At 35.4% G+C, this 17,071-nt stretch overlaps 1 protein-coding gene across 2 annotated transcripts in view; it reads right to left on the bottom strand.

Annotated features, from left to right (window-relative positions):
• Nucleotides 1-8,147: 8,147 nt before the first annotated feature.
• The window catches only part of LOC145671309 (DNA-directed RNA polymerase I subunit RPA1-like), a 267,751-nt gene continuing 258,827 nt past the window's right edge, over nt 8,148-17,071 (bottom strand). Inside the window, exons 29-30 of one of the 2 annotated variants that reach the window (XM_081740284.1) lie at nt 13,319-13,511; nt 8,148-9,909 (exon numbers count right to left, since the gene is read on the bottom strand). In XM_081740284.1, the coding sequence (XP_081596410.1) occupies nt 9,746-9,909; nt 13,319-13,511 (357 nt within the window). In that variant the 3' untranslated portion in view covers nt 8,148-9,745. The remainder of the gene's footprint in view (nt 9,910-13,318; nt 13,512-17,071) is intronic. The other variant, XM_081740283.1, reaches the window with a different exon arrangement.

The following is a 17,071-nucleotide window of genomic DNA, read 5'->3' as shown; positions in this document are numbered from 1 at the left end:
AAGATTAAAACAAGAAATAACAAAAATCAGTGAAATTTGGAGTTATACTAAGCATAGTTTGAGGGGGAAAGCGAGCATCCCCGGTGGGGATACTTCAGCTGACTTCTTTGGGGGGGAACAAAATGTGATTGAGGGGGAAAATCCCCCTCATCCCCCCGGTAATTCGCACCCTGTTTTAAGATCACCACAAGGGAAAGTTATATAATAATATTAGTTCGTTGGATCTTCTGCATTCAATACTAAGCTTAAATGAGATCATTGATTCCGAACCACAGTAATGCGTCCAAATGTCAAAACTCTATACTGGGAATCAAACCTGACAGCCGTCCAGTAAAGGCAAGCATGCTAGCCAGTAAACTAACAGAAAGTGCTAATGTAATAACCCGTTAATTTCTTATTCTACCCATGTCATATGAACGAAGGTTTCACAAAGTAGCCAATCTGATCATAGGTAAATATGCACTTTAGATAAATGTAAATGTCGCCAAATGTAGTTTTTTTAAAATATGACTGCTTATTTATATAGTGTACTCTATAATTTAACTTTAGTAGGTACGGTTTCATTAGTAGTTATCTAATTTGCGATGTTAACGTCTTCTGTGTATATTAATCATTACTCGCTCATGATATTTTTTTCCCTATGTATTTTAAGTTAAAGTATGTTGTAGTCTTCATTAAAATGTCTTCTTCATATTGATGATTTTGCTCATATAGCTAGTTAAGTACTTTATTTCATACTGTGTAATTTAAAATTTAAAAAAAAAATGTTTAAAGGATTAAAATTTGAATATTATTCTTCATTTCCCATACTTCAAGACGACCTTAAATAAGAATGTTAGGAATGGTCAAAAAATGGTTCAAAAGATTGTGATCTTGGAAAAGAACTTTAGGAATGGTGAAAAATGCATTAAAAGATTGCGATCTTGGCCAATAATTAGTTTTTGGATCAGGGGCCACAAATTTTTTGAATGGCCCCGACATCGACTTTTCATATTTTTTACGGAATAAGCATACTGAGTTAAGTGATAGTTGGGTTTGGCTACACTATATGTAGTTCTTCAGATAGAAGGCCTACAAGAGATTTTTTGCCTGAAATATATTGGATCTTTTGATCCAAAAATAGGTCGATCAAATAACTACGACGCACGCTGCCTTCCGACTACTTGTTAGGAGATATGTATTCACAAGGTTGAATAGAATGTTCGCGACCTAAATGGAATTTCTCTATAATTTAAGATTAATGAATAAGCCATTTCAAAATGTCTCGCTTTCTTTCGGGTTTTAGTGGTTTTAGTATTAACGGTAGAACTTTATCTTGTATGTTTTCTTTATTTTAATTTCCCTTTGATATAAAAATAAGAGGGTTTAATTGATCTTTTCGTATTAAAAATACATTTATCTCATTACAAAATAGCTTTTATTCAATATTTTTATTTTAGAAAGGAAGAATTTGTGCTGTTTAAAATATATTGTTAGTTCGTTCTAAGCTTAGTATATTCCATGAGTATTGTACTTTTATTCCGTGTTTTTATCAGCCAAGGCTTTTATTTTTATTTTACTTTTTAAGTGTAAACTGAGCAGCATTTTGATACAAACATTATTTTTCTTCTAAACTCATCAGTGTTCCTTAACGATAGATATTTCACAGCAATGCGCAATTTTTCCATCTAACTACCTATACAGCGAAATCATTATATCACATCTAGGGTTACCATAAGTCAGCATTTATGCGGACATATCCGCATTTCAAGATTAAAAATTTCCATCAGCATACATTTTCTGAATTTCCCTGATTTGTTCGTTTCCCAAACTCAAGTTTATCGTCTTCTTAATGTGGTCTATCGCACTGACACTATTTATATAATAACAACGCTTTGTCAGGAATGTGGGGGGGTTGACTATCTTCGCATGAGAATCGTTCCCATAGCACATTGTGTCGGTTTCTTTTTCTGTTCTTCTGCGTCTATGCTTTCAGTTTTTCTCTGCTGATCTTTGTTATGCTAATATTTTGCAAACATATTGTCATATAATATTTAAATGTTTAAATTTAGGCACATCGTGATTCCATTTTTTATAATTGTGCTTATTATATTTTTACATAACGAGTTAACCACGTGGAAGTGGGTCCGCATATTAACATTCTAAAATATGATAAACCTAATCATGTCCTTTATTATAACAGATTCATAAAGTTTCTTTTTTAATGTATATGAATTTCTTTTAGTATTTTTCCACCGTTCGTATTTTGTTTTGCTTTCACCCCGTAAAATCCTTCAATCCGCCTTGGAATTTCAACTATTTTTTTTATTTATGTTTATTTAAAAGTGGAGCATGTAGAATAAACTAATCGCAGTTTATTCATTTCAAAATCAGGAGGCAAGTGCTCTCAAATCACCTATATAACGCCTCTGGCATGGTTGCCTATTTGTGACCTGCTCTCACTTGATACCTTGCATCTCGACGTGATGGCAGCTTTCAAACGAGATGGCTTTGTTGCACAAAAAAGTCGTCGATCTTTTTCAGCTATGGCTCTCGACCAAGCTCACTAGAAAATTAATGCCACGCTCAAAGGTGACGCTGAAATTATTTGACTGACGGAAAGTCCGAAAACATTAGGAAGATTTCTTCTAGCATCCCCAGAAATATGTCAATACATTCAACACAAGGAATTCACTTTTAAATGCGAAGAAGATGCTACTAAACACCATGAAACATCTAAAACATTTACTGAAAAATTTTAGAAACGTGTTCATTCGTTAATAATGACTTTTGAGTATGCTGGGAGTCCTTTTCTGGAAATAACTAGAGAGTTTTGCCGGATCGACAACAAAATAATACCACAATCTGAAGCAGCTGACACTCTCGAAATGATGGAAAGAGAAGCACAATCGCAATTCCGAAGATTTGTTGAAGATAGGCTGAAGAACAAAATTAGGAAAGTTACTGATCCGTTGAAATGCAAGAGGTTTTTCTTACTCAAGAACCAACAGAAGAAACGAACATGTCTTGATGAAAAGTGCACCAGTCTTACAAATGACTGTGTTCTTAAGTCGTCTCTACATTGCATATCAATATAGATCAGGCGATTTGGATGAATTCTTTAAGCATGAATATGAGGTGCACACTCCGTCACTGACAGTAGGAGACTATACATCTGAGTCACAAATCTAGTTTGCTCAAATGCCTTGAACTTTTCCAAAAGGAAGAATTTTTTCAAGAACCTGAAGTAGACGTGAAGATTTTTGATAGAGCAGCTATTATTCTTATGATTCCTTGAGGAGGAGTCAGAACTTTTGAAGAATATATCGAAAACAGTTTGCAACAGTGAAACGAATCGATCTGGTATGGGACGAATATTTTCCCAACTCCATAAAAGAAACGACACGAGAATCTAGGGGAACTAGTTGGAAATATCACGTTTCACCTAACGCTCAAATTCCCAAGAACTTTCTTCAGTTTCTGCGATCAAATGGCAATAACCGATAACTTTTTCGTTTAATTATCCCAAAGTTGATAGAGATAGGACAAATGGACAAAGAAGTTTATACTACCAAAGGGAGTTTGCACTGACTACGGCTAGATCAAACAATAATTCTTTAAATCCCTACAACCACGAGGAAGCGAACACACGGATGATGCTTCATCTTGCAGACGCTGTATCTTGTGAATATCAAAAGGTGCTCATTCCAACTATTGACACAGATGTTGTGGTTTTGGCTATCAGCGTTTTCAACAAACTGGCACTGGAGGACATGTACTTTGCCTTTGGAGTTGGACAAAGCTTTCGGTAAGTAACGCAATGTCATTTAATGAAGGATTTGATGTTATAAAGGTTGTTACGCGAAGGATAGAATCGGTGAAACCGTATTCAGTTGGTACTGGACTCGGCATTAGCTGTCGGTATACACATTTCACACTCTCTACAGGGATAATTTCTTACTATACAGGGAGTCCATAAAGTCCTACAGGAAAGTAAAACTCTAACTTGGAAACTACGTAATGTATTAACAAATACTTTTTGGTGTACTTACAAAAAGGTTCAAAGTTTTGTTTGAGCTAGTTAAGGTTCATCGCCAAACCTCCAATTGTGCACCATTTACGTCCAAACACTCTTGCAGTCTTTTTGGGAAACCAAGAATTGCGTGTTGGCGGTGCTCGTCTGGAATGTTCAAAATCACATCACTTATTTTGTTCTTGAGATCGTGCAGATTAGCTGCCTTCTGCGAATACACCTTGGTCTTTACGTGTCCCCACAGCCAGTAATCACAAGGCTACAAATCTGGTGATCTTGCAGGCCAAGGTGTGGGTCCTCTTCGGCCAATCCATCTCTCCTTAAATTCTTTTATAAGAAACTGTCGAACTTGAAGGGCATAGTGCGGCGGTGCCCCATCCTGTTGCATGTGGACCTCATTAGGGATGCCTAACCTAGCAAGTTCTGGCAAAAGGAAGGTCTGTAGCATGTTCAGATAATTGTTACCATTTACCGTCTCTTCCTCGAAGAAAAAAGGGCCGATAATGTGGTCCATTGAATCAGCACACCACACATTGACTTTGGGACTACCCCGCTTGTGCTAGTCGAATTCACGTTGATTTTCTACCCCCCAAATTCGGCAGTTGTGCCTGTTCACTTTTCCCGACACATGAAATGAGGCTTCAACTAAAAACAGAAATCGAGACAGAAGGTCACCATCTTCTTGTAAGCGGGTAAGCATTGACTCACAGAATTCCATTCTGATGTCACTGTCTTCTCTATCAGCTCGTGCACAAATTTTAACTTACATTGCCGGACCTTCAAATTCTTCCGTACGATCTTGTGTAATGTTGACTTCGGTATTCCCAATTCCAATGACCTACGTTTAAGCGACTACATTGGACTCCTGGCTACGTTGTCGTGCAACGTGTGAATCACATCGTCACTCGTTCCTGGCCTTCCACTGCGTAGTAAATCTGACACACTTTCCGTTTCTTTGAACTTCTCGTACTACCTCTTGATACTTGTTTCTACTGGGGATGTTTTCCCATATGTTGTTTGGAACTTTCTCCGCACTGAAAAGTAAGATTTTAATTTCGCAAACCACAAAACAATTGTGCCTTTTCTTTAATAGACGCCATCTTAAGTCATGTGATTACCAGCGCAAACGTCATCGAGCATTGTAGTCAGGACAAAACATTAAACTTTCCTTCTTCCAACCCCCAAAATTTTATATACTTAAACGTAAGTTATAGAGTTTTACTTTCCTGCAGGACTTTATGGACTCCCTGTATAATTAAGATTAAGTATGGAGTACGATAACTGCTACAAATATAGACTATTTACAAATAATCGCTTGGCCTTCCAAGCAAATATACATAATATCTATAAATGGGACCACCCACACTGTTGTTCCCGACGCGCCAGCACTTTCCTCAGCGCGAGAGAGTGTTTGCTTAAATGCACTCACACACATCTTCGTGAAATATTCTTTTATTTACTGCTAATCGAGTGACACTGTACTATGTGCTTACTTAAGCATTGCAAATGCCTAAGGCATGTACTATTTCTGTATTCCAGAAATATAAACGTGATAGAAATCCAGTCATTGGGACCATCAAAGGCGGAAGCACTTCCGATGCTCCATGCATTTATGAGATATGATACTACATCATTTTACGGCAGAGGCAAGAAAACTCAGAATCAGAAGCGACTGGAGTTTTTATTGCACTGGCCAACGGGAATATAGATGAAACGATTGAATCATTAGAAAAGTACGTTGTACCACTATATGATAAGTAATCGATTATAGATTCTGTAAATGAAGCAATGAAGCATTTATTTACAAAGAAAAGAAGAATGATTGAATCGTTCCTACCTACACAAGACGCGCTGATTCATGTTCACAGAGCATCTTATTAGTCTATCATTTGGGCTGTATTGGACACCACTCTTATTACCTTCTCCAACTGACTTCGTGGGGTTGGAAAGAAATTGAAGGCAAGTTAATTCCGCAGTGAACCACGATCCCCATTGCTGTAGAGGCCTTTTTGGAGTTGGTTAAATGCGGTTGCAGGAGGATATGCTCCGAGAATCGATGCAAATGCCGGAAGTCTTCATTGATCTGTACACCACTTTGCTGCTGCGAATGAACTGTTTCTAGTTCTTTTTTAAAACTTCTTTGGTTTCTGTGTTTTCTTTTAGCAATTACTTTTTAATGTAAATAACGTTGTGACAGTATTGTTAATGACAGTTAACTATGGATTGCTCTTGTAAAGCAAAAATGATGGTATTTTACTTATATTTATGCTCCTTTTAGAATTTATGGTAACTTCTGTTACCATGGAGTAGTGTTGTCTTTGACCGCTTATTTAGGTTCTATAACAGGTATTTAAGTCGATTTTTTTTTAATTGGTCAAGTGAAGCATGGGCCAAAAAAATGCCCAGAGGCATTTTGGAACCGGACGGTCAACTTGGCAGCGCCTCCAAAAGGGGGCGGAGGGGCATGACTTTTTTTATTTCTTAAGGCAAATTTCAAAAATTTTTCTCCCTTTCAGTTTTCGATATCGGAGTGAAATTTTGCATACGGATTGTGTGCATCTTTGAATATTTCCTTTTTTTTTTTTTTTTTATCCCTGCGTGAACCCGGGCCGGAGGGGTGCAACTATTCCGAGTGGTGATTTTTCAGAAAAATTTCCGGTTCTTCCCGAATTTCCCGATTCAGGTGTAAGATACGGACATGCGAATCATACCGTTGAAAAGGGCTCGCTATACTCGACAAAATGGCGTTTCAGTCTGACTCTGGGCCAATAGTAATGACACAGTGAATTTATATATATATCGTATAAATATATGGCTCATCTTCAGACTTTCCAAAATTTTTCCGCCCTTTGTTTTCAAGATAGAAGGTTGAAACTTTGTACACGCATTGTGTAAATAACTACGTATTTTTAGCAACACTTTCCAGGCCAGACGTGAACCCAGTTTTGCGCCGGGCTAGAGGGGCGCAAAACTTTTGATTTTTTTTTCGAAAGAACTCCCGGTTTTCTTGATTTTTCGTTTCTGGTGTAATACGTACAACCGAGTAATACCATCGGAAAGTATGCTCTATTCTGAAAATAAACGAGGTATAAACCCTGATCCTCCGATAAATAGTAAAGAAGCAGTAGCTGTTTGACTGAAAGTCTAAAATATACCTCAAAAAGTGGAAATCCTAAAAGGGTAGGTACTCTTATGCTATAATTAAACAACTCTTGAAATCTGACACTAGTGACCAATATTTTCAGTTTAATTGATTTCTGATTACCTATTCAGGTATACAATTTGACAAAAACATGTGAGGGATCAAACACTTTTAAAGCTGAAATTTGAAGAACTATCTTCGAATGTAGGCAATCCGCCATAAAGACTGCCCTCTTTTAACCGAACAGTACCGACATTGTTTGTAGATTCAGTTAATAATTGACTCATACCACTTTTACACATTTTGTGTCGTAGGAGATACGTTTGAATGCCAAATACCGAATCAAACGATGCAAATAGTAATCCACTCATGTAGGTAAGCAACCATGCCTGGCAAAGCCACCCGCCAACAATTTCAGCTTGGCTCCCCTTCTTAAATTGATGACTAGAGCCCAAAGAATATCTGTGTGAAGTGTGATCTTTTAGTTATAAAATGCAGAGTTGAACCCCTTAACCGTCGAACTACATTTTCTAATAGTGCTTAAGAATGGACACATGTCATTATAAACAGTTCTCACAATTTCATAGATTATCTTGGCTTTCATTCCTTTCAGATATAAGAACTTCGACCGCTCGATATTTAACTTTTGTGAGTTCGACACTTTCGCTATTTCCAGACGTCATATATTTTAGTTTTGAAGCTAAAAGCATAAGTTAATAATTTATCCTATGAGACATGGTCATTTCGTACATAACTTTCGTCTAACTAGCTACAATATTTCCATACGAGGGCAAAAACATATTGAACGAACCTCGTATATAAAATTGACTTAAATATTTCAAAATACACCAATGTAGATGTTCTAAGTTACACACAGACATTATATATATATATATATATATATATATATATATATATAGAGAGAGAGAGAGAGAGAGAGAGAGAGAGAGAGAGAGAGAGAGAGAGAGAGAGAGGGAGGGAGGTTTACAGATCGTTCAGCAAGCACACTCCTAAACCGTTCTGTTTCATCCATCAACAATAATGTATGTCTTTTGCATCAAAATTGAATAATTATTATAAGAATTATAGTGAAAATTTATTTCCTTATCATGTGATGTGTACTCAAACCCATAAAGTTATACATGTGAAAGATTTAACTACTTGTCTTTCATCAATTTTAAGCTCAAGCAAGGACAAGACTGGGAAGTATTTTTTTAATACATTGTAAGAATAGGATTTTTTTGTTTTGTTTTTTACAAAATTTTCATGCAAGATTTTCTTTCCAAGTTACATACATGTATGGGCAAACATACAACTTGGGAAAAATTGTATGGTTCTTTTTCCCCTTGACATATTTCAACCCTAAGTCTCAAAGAAAGCACACATAAAGTTCATTAAAATTGTGTAAATTTTTACGAAAGCCACCATGTAACAGATATAGAAATCGAAGGAAATTGAATCAATCGATAGATATTCGCTTATGCTCGCTTCAATTTTTTAAGTTGATATGAAAATAAATTACTTTGATATAATTTATTTTACACGAACAAAAAATACATGACATATTTATAAATTTTCACAAACAATTAAATTTAAGAGAAAATAGGCACCATGAGTGATAAACACCAATTTTACATTACAACAAACATTCAGATACAAGATCATTAATAATAAAATTAATAAAGCTCAGTACTTAGGTACTGAACAAATTCACTTGATAACTGAGGCAAATTTTACATCAAGGGTACTCATCAGTTCAACCGCCATTTTTTCTGCATCCTTCAAAGTATAATACTAAGAGTAAAAAAAAAAAAAAATAATAATACAATTTTGTACGTAATTATTTAATTCGTAGAAAATGCTACTTAGCGGAATAGTCTTATTTTTAATTAAATTTATCCGCTACTGTCAAAGAATACATTCACCAATTAATTGTGGTGCCACACGCTTAGACAGTGAATTTACGTAGTTCTGTATTATTGGAATGTAATATGTCAAATGCGTAAAATTTTCAATGAACACGTTCCGTCTGTTGTCTATAAATTGGAGATCTGGACACGAAAGAAAAGAAAAGGACACTTTCTTTTAGCAGACAACCAAGTGTGAAAGGTTTGTTTACTAGGAATTGCCAAAGATGAGAAAACAATCAAAAAGATGGTGAGTGTGGATGGTATTATCATGAAAATAATGGTATTGAAGTGGCAATGGACCGAACATATTTCAAGAAAAAATTATGATTGGTAGGTAAAGGTATTGTTTGGATACCAAGAAACACGAAAAGACAGAATACGTCTTCATACAAGGCGGTGTGACGAAAACCAGTGTTAAATATTTTGGAAAAGAGCTGCCCCACAGATGATTGTCGGACTGATAATGGTTGTTGACGATGATGACGATAATAACTATTTTGTATTTATTAGTAATTGTGCACATAAATTATAATGTTCATCACTGATATCTGCAATAATTTAAAAAGAAAAAGGAGTAGGATGATAATTCAAGTGAGTACAGAAATAACAAAATAAATAAATAAATACGCTTCCCCTGCGTTAAGCCACGAAAAGCTGCCCTGTACAAAGGCAACTATACATTCACATTGTTTCCTCACTGTCACTGCTTTCCATTTTAGGGAATTCCAAATGTTCCGCTACATAGTTGTCATAATTTTGGAATGTATCAAATATTCCAGTTCCACTTCGACACGGCAAACCCATTACTATTCTACTCGAAGGAGATTGAAGCTTATCTGATTTGCCTAAAATAATAATAACAAATCATTAACGAAAACAACGATTAATTTGGGACTTTTCTACTTTCAATAAGTAAAATCTAATTTATATAGCATGTTTCAGTTCAAATTACCGACTTTCCGTTTGTATCCGACATTAAATATACCTACGACTTTCTACAAGTTTAGTCGTGTTTGATAACTTCAAGTAACACAATGTTCTAATTTAATAAACGAATGATTTTCTCTACAAAACATTGAAAAGTTACCGAACACACACAGTAAAATATTTAGTTTTCAATGTTCAGATTATTCATTTCTTTGGTGGTTGGAAACCGTCGGATACAAACGGAAATCAGGTACCGACTTTCTAAAGCATAACTACTGAAGAAAGAAAGAATGAAACGTGAAATGCATTAGAAACTGTAAAGCAAGAACAGCTGAAACATTTTTTAAATAAATAAAAGCAGCCAGTGGAATTCGAACCAGGTTCCAAAGTTTTGAATTTCAACATAAAGAATGAACTAAACACGTATGGCTATCGAAACGCAATGTAAGACCACCTTTCAGTTGTATTGTAAGCTAGGGAACACCTTAAATCCTCTTTGTTTATTACGATTTTCTTTCGTTTAAAAAGCGTGTGTATTTTCTTTAACTAAGCAAAGTTTTCTGCATTTGCAAGTACTATTTTGGTCTGAAACGAACATCGCATTAAGTAACAGAATAGAACCTGAATATTGCAAACAGCAAACAACAAGGTGTGTTGGGGAGGCTTTACTCTCTTTTCTCTTACGCCTTCCCCTCCTATTATTTCGAGTTATCAAACTCACAATTTTAAGGGACTTAGAAAAATTCAGACACGCAAATATATTTTGGAAAAATGTGGTTTCTCACGTAAACTGTAACCGACGACAATCATGATTCCCTGCGAGAAATCTTTTCGCCATTGGTGGTAAAAAAAAGATATTTCTCGTGCAGGAAATATAACTGTACGTAATTTCCCGAATGCTACCCTTAAGGTGAGATAAATGTAGACATCATTCAATGTGACAACAGTCTTCTATTTTGACCCCGCCGAGTGTCTTTCGTGTAATTTCTCTTGCATTTATCAATGTAGCGCGAGAGAAGGTTGTAAACCCGGCCTTTATGTTGTCAGTCGACGAATTCAACGGAGCATCTTAGGCGAGACTGGCTGATAATCTCAAACGAACCCCTTCTATTGGTAAATGTTTCGGCACGAGTCCCATTTATCTTTGTCTCGTCACGATATTTTTAGGCGTGTTCTCTCCGACAGTTAAACTATTTTTCAGACACCTTTTTACTATTTCGTTGTATGAAAATTATGCATGGAAAGATCAATGATGTACCTTTTCCAATAATGGCTCAATTTCGGCGTCGTTTCTTCAGCACAAACACGAAACTCTGGCATTTGCAAGTTGAGACACCAAACTAATAAAGACGCTAGCTTCATGGGCATGTCTCAACTACATAGGAGATAGCAGCGTTGCCAATTCAGTCGATATAAATCAATAAACTGTCTATGAGAGGAGTTGATCTAGTTTCCCTTGTCCATAGTTGTAGATTTTAAATACGACACTTCTAGCCATTCAAATTTTAAACACTTTTGTTTGTTTATATTTGGTAATAATCTAATGGTAATAATCTAGCAGATTGAACATAAACGTGTTGAAGGCTTTCACTATGGTTTGCATTTTTGCCGCGTAATAAATGTGCAACAATAAGGACTGGTAATATGTTTATGGAGTATGTAGTACAGTATATGTTGTATCTCATGTAAGCCGAAGGTACGAGAAATTCACAATTGTAAGTCCAATATTCGATGTTTACCACACGTAATCTATAAAACTAAACAGACTTGTTCAAATACATTTCACCGAAAATGTTACCACAGTAATTTTACACTTTATTTTCTTTCCTTACAAATACATTTGGAACTTGATTCCTTCATTTCTCTATTATGGAAAGCTAATTTCTTCGCAATAGTATCATGTGATTGTAGTATAAACAATTTCTCAAATAATATAACTTTTATTTAAACATCAATATTACTGAATAAAGACAGAAATAGGATATCAATGTCTTATTAATTACAAAGTTACAAGTATCATTCATAGTATTAATACGAAGGATATCATAAAACTCCCCTTACAATTACGATCAATTATAGTTCTCAAACCAAATGACACAGAGCACTGAGGACTTTTACAAGTGTACCACTATCTACTAAAGTTTGTTTCCAATTAGTAAACCTCAATATGTTCCTTTATAACTACTGCAAGTTGTTGACGATATTTTGTATTTACCTATCTTTAACGTATCTTCAAAAGAAAAAAATAAAACATTTAAGTTTTACGTCCCACGGATACGCCTGCTAGGCTAAAGGAGACGGTGATGATGAGAAATGAATGAAATGGTGAAATGAAGAGTGGAAGGAAACGTAAGAACCCCGAGAAAACCCATGCACACGGTGTTTGTCCACCACAAAGTTCACTTGGCACGAGCTGGGATCGAACCCAGAACCCCATGCAGAAAAGGTGAATGCTTTACAAATGAGCCACCGCGCCCCTATATCTTCAAAATAAAACAAAATAAAAGTAACCAGAAAGCAGGGGCAAGATGGAGATTGACCGCTACGGTGTAACCCCTACCCATGGGAAATGTCTATTCAGAATATCTCGAATTTCTTAAGACTAATGATGGATAGTTGTGGATTATTTTATCTGTGGTAAAAGATACTGTCCGAGTATGCCATAGTAAATATTCCCTGGCAAATGCGTTTACGAGTAGTATAGATATTTTCAACACTCAATAATCGTACGTTCTTCGTTGAGGCACGTAAGAAGTGGATTTATTAAAAACTAAATCACAGCATGCATTCAATGATTTTGTTCAATATAGAAAGAAAGAATTCAAAACTAAAAGGACAGTCATTTGACTTCAATGTTTGCACAATCTATCTTCGTATACATGAAGATGCAATCACTTATACTGAATCCTATGGACTATTGGTATTGTACCTGTAATTCCCGCGAAGAATTGATTTCTTGATGGTACACTATCACAAAGCTTGCAAATTTTCGACAGTTTCTTACGACACTCCTGATCACACACTCCACGGTAGTTAACTCATACTATTAATTATCCTAAGGTTCTCTATTCACCTTAGAATCACATCAAATTGACGGTAAAATTTCTTTGGCACTGTAGTTGATGACTTACTTTTCTGCATGTCACAGCCTACACTGAGCCTCCTCTAGTGATACATAAACAAAATTGGGTAAAGATGGTGTGTTTTGCGAATGTCTGCGATGATCTGTGTAATTTGGTTTGTAAGTTATATCTGATAGTAATCATAATAGGAATTCTGGAACACCTGGTATATTCAATAAACCATTGGTACAAATATTGTGCTTACCTTCTATAACAGCTTCTTTCAAATAAAGAAGAGAAGCCTCAAAGCTCATCTGTTGAAACGGAGATACACAGGAACTCAAACCAATACGGTTGCAAGGCAATATAGTACCACTATACGTCATGTAATCAGCTACAAGAAGCAAGTGTCGGAGATCTACTGTAATTCCGTATACTTTAAAAACTTCCCTTATCTCCTGCAATGGACAATGTATGTTACTTTTCCTACTTACCTCCATCATTCTATAATAATTTACTACTCAAACATTTACATGTATGATTACTTCCTTTTAATACTGAATTCTCACTTCCACCTACGGTGACAAGTTTCCTCTATAATAATACTAATAAACCTGCTAATGTTCTTAGATATTAACAACGAAAACTCATGAATATCACCAAACTTTGATAAATGTGAATCTACATCTACGCTCATTAAATCTTGTGCGTATACTATAGTTCTCGAGGGGCCGCGATGGCTCAGTGGTAGAGCGTCCACCTCTGGTTCATGGGGTCCCTGATTCGATCGCAGCTCGCGCCAAGTGAACTTTGTGGTGAACAAACACAATTTGCGTAGGTTTTCTCAGGGTTCTCCCATTTCCTCCCACTTTCTTCATTCCACCATTTCATTCATTTCTCATCATCACCGCCTCATTTAGCCTAGCCAGCTTATCCGTGGGACGTAGGGACATAAAATTGAAGAATTTCCATTTTTTTATACTTCTCGATTTTTTTGCATTTATTAAATGTTTTTCTTCCCTTGCCAATGTGCTAAAGTTGAGTAACGAGTAAGTGTAGATGGTACAAAACTTTTCTTCTACAAAAATGTTCACAAAATAATATGAAAAATGAAATGAAATCTGAGTTTTACGTCCCACGTATATGTCGGCTAGGGTAAAGGAGAAAGTGACGATAAGAAATGAATGAAGTGGTGGAATGAAGAAAGTGGGAGGAATCGGGAGAACCCCGAGGAAACCCACGCACACGGTGTTTGTCCATCACAAAGTTCACTTGGCTCGAGCTGGGATCGAACCAAGGACCCCATGCACTAGAGGTGAACACTCTACTACTGAGCCACCGCGGTCCCCCAAAATAATGAAATAATATTAAAATTGTACGCAAAAGAACAAAGTTACGCTCGATTAAGTGAATCTTGGCAACCGTGCTCTCAACGGATTTTTGTATTATGAAAGGAAAATTCAAAATTTTCATTAGGGTAAGGAACGCAAGGGAGGGAGGGAAAAAAGTAAAATTTTACCTTCTTCGAATAAAATCAGAAGATTATCTCTCCAGTGACTTTTAAACTCACCATGAAAGTTTTGTTTTCGGCAAGTTGTAATACATGTTGTATGTAAACACAATATGTATGCATTTTTCTCATATTTTCAATTGGTTGCAAGGATTTATCTTTCCTTAGACAACCTTCCCTGTGGAAAATATTTCACAAACTTTTAGAATTTACGTATAGCGTCATGAAGGATTAATTCAGCATTTATTGATGTAATGTCTGTTTTCTGTGTAAAGAATATCTCGTAAGATGTTAAACTACAAAAAAAAAAAAAATATCTTTAACGCCAGATACTTATAGTTTTTAGACTAAGGAGACGGATACTAAGTTCAGATTAAATATAGTTAGAAATAGTGAAAAGAAATGAGAAAAAACTCGAGAAACAACGTAAACAAAATCTCTACTATAAAAGTGTTCGGTTTTGGGTTGAACCTGGGACCCTTTCCCTTTGAATATGCTCTACCATTGAGAGACCGATTGATTTCTTGAGGTGTTTAACGAGAGTAATGAAAAGATCAGTGATCAATATGCTTCTCACGAAAGACTCACAAAATCTATATTCCTTGACATTATAGCCAAAACTCTGGCCTTCAGCTTTTAGTAGAGTGATGTTTCGTCAGCACATCAACCACATCGCGATTTCGAAATTAAGTTCGTCAGCTCTTAACCTTAACATACCAAGTCCTGGAACACCTGGTATATTCAATAAACCATTGGTACAAATATTGTGCTTACCTTCTATAACAGCTTCTTTCAAATAAAGAAGAGAAGCCTCAAAGCTCATCTGTTGAAACGGAGATACACAGGAACTCAAATCAATACGGTTGCAAGGCGTTAACTTTGTTTACCAAGCTGAGGTCTTCTGGGTACACCATGCTTTTTTTAAGAAATTTATTTCTTAACATAGTAGCAAGGGCGCCCATCAGGGGGGCAATGTGGGGCGCTTGCACACTGACTTTAGAGGAAATTGTGCTTCGGAAGATCGAAAACCCAAGTTTTTTTTTTTTTTCTTTTTTTTAAGAATAGTTACCGTAAAATTTGAGCCTACATTTGAAATGTCGCTTATAATTGCCCCCCCTTGGAAACCACAACATGGGCGCCCTTGCATAGTAGTGTAGAAGGTTACACAAGTTAGGTTCTTTGGATGTCTAAATATACATTTAAGATAAATAAGTATTCTTAACATTAAATATTATGTTTATTTCAACAGTGTTGAGTTCTTGTAGAGGTACAGTCGTGAGTCGCAGGAGTCAATTATAGAAGTCAAGTCATTGACTCGAGAGAGCCAATTTAAACTAATTAAAATTTCCAATATCGGGCTTCCCAAGACGAAAAAAAAATCTAAATTAATTTTTATTGACCGTGTTCCTGAAGATGACTTCCAGTCACGACCTCTACTTCAATAAAGAGAGTAAATAACGAAGTTAGAAGGAAGAAAAACGGAAGAATAGGAGAGGAAAAAGATAGGAGAGAAAGAGAGGAAAAGATAAAGAGGAAAGGAGGAAAGGTGGAAATATTAGAGGATTTCCTTTTCCATATCCTTCTTGTATTGCATACCGCTCATACCACTCGAACCTGGATCCAGGTAACTATGCAATTTCTAGTTACCCAAACCCAGCCCATTTTGTAAGGAGTGGCGATTGTTTATCTTTGAATTATATATAAACTGGTATATTTACTTAAATTTCGGTAATACTTTGAGTTGCTCAAATTTGAATAACACAAATATATATATATATATATATATATATATATATATATATATATATATTAATAAGAATTTTAAACATAATGTTTCACCTGGCTTTAGCTTATTCTTCGATGTTAGTTTGCCTTTCAGAGCCATATCAAACTAGAACTTACGTTATCACATCGACTATAACTATGGTGCGTTTTATACACATTCACATATATTTATATTATTACTGCACTTAATATCACAAGAAAACACTAGTACTTAAAATTAAAAAAAAAAATCCATCCATCCACAAACAAACACACTTACGCACAGGACGATGTTATTTTCTTAAGAAAAGGAATCATTCTATCTGAAGTTTTGAGTACATTTATTGTACAAATCATAGAGAAAGAAGAAAAAATAGGAAACATATATTCAATAGTAAGTAAAATCAAGGAGCAGACCAAAATCACAAGAATTGGTGATTACAAAATTATAGGTTACACTATATATTCGGATAAATTTTTGAAAACAAAATAAGGTAGAGTAAAATTTACAAATATAAATATATATATATATATATATATATATATATATATATATATATATATATATATATATATATATATCTGATGAAACGAAAAAAACAATAAAAAGGAGAAAAAAAAGGTAAATTTTACTTGGAATGAGTTCGTTTCTCATGTTATTATTAACTTCGCTTCTTAAAGCGCACGTTCACTGCACCATGTTAAGTGTCCTTGCACTAAAGTGCACATTTCTTGACAAAAGTC

This window comes from Thermobia domestica, chromosome 15, assembly GCF_964235325.1.
Source record: "Thermobia domestica chromosome 15, izTheDome1.hap1.1, whole genome shotgun sequence".
Taxonomy (NCBI): Eukaryota; Metazoa; Arthropoda; class Insecta; order Zygentoma; family Lepismatidae; genus Thermobia; species Thermobia domestica.
Note: the sequence above shows the minus strand (reverse complement) of the source record. Positions and strands in the feature narration are given on the sequence as shown.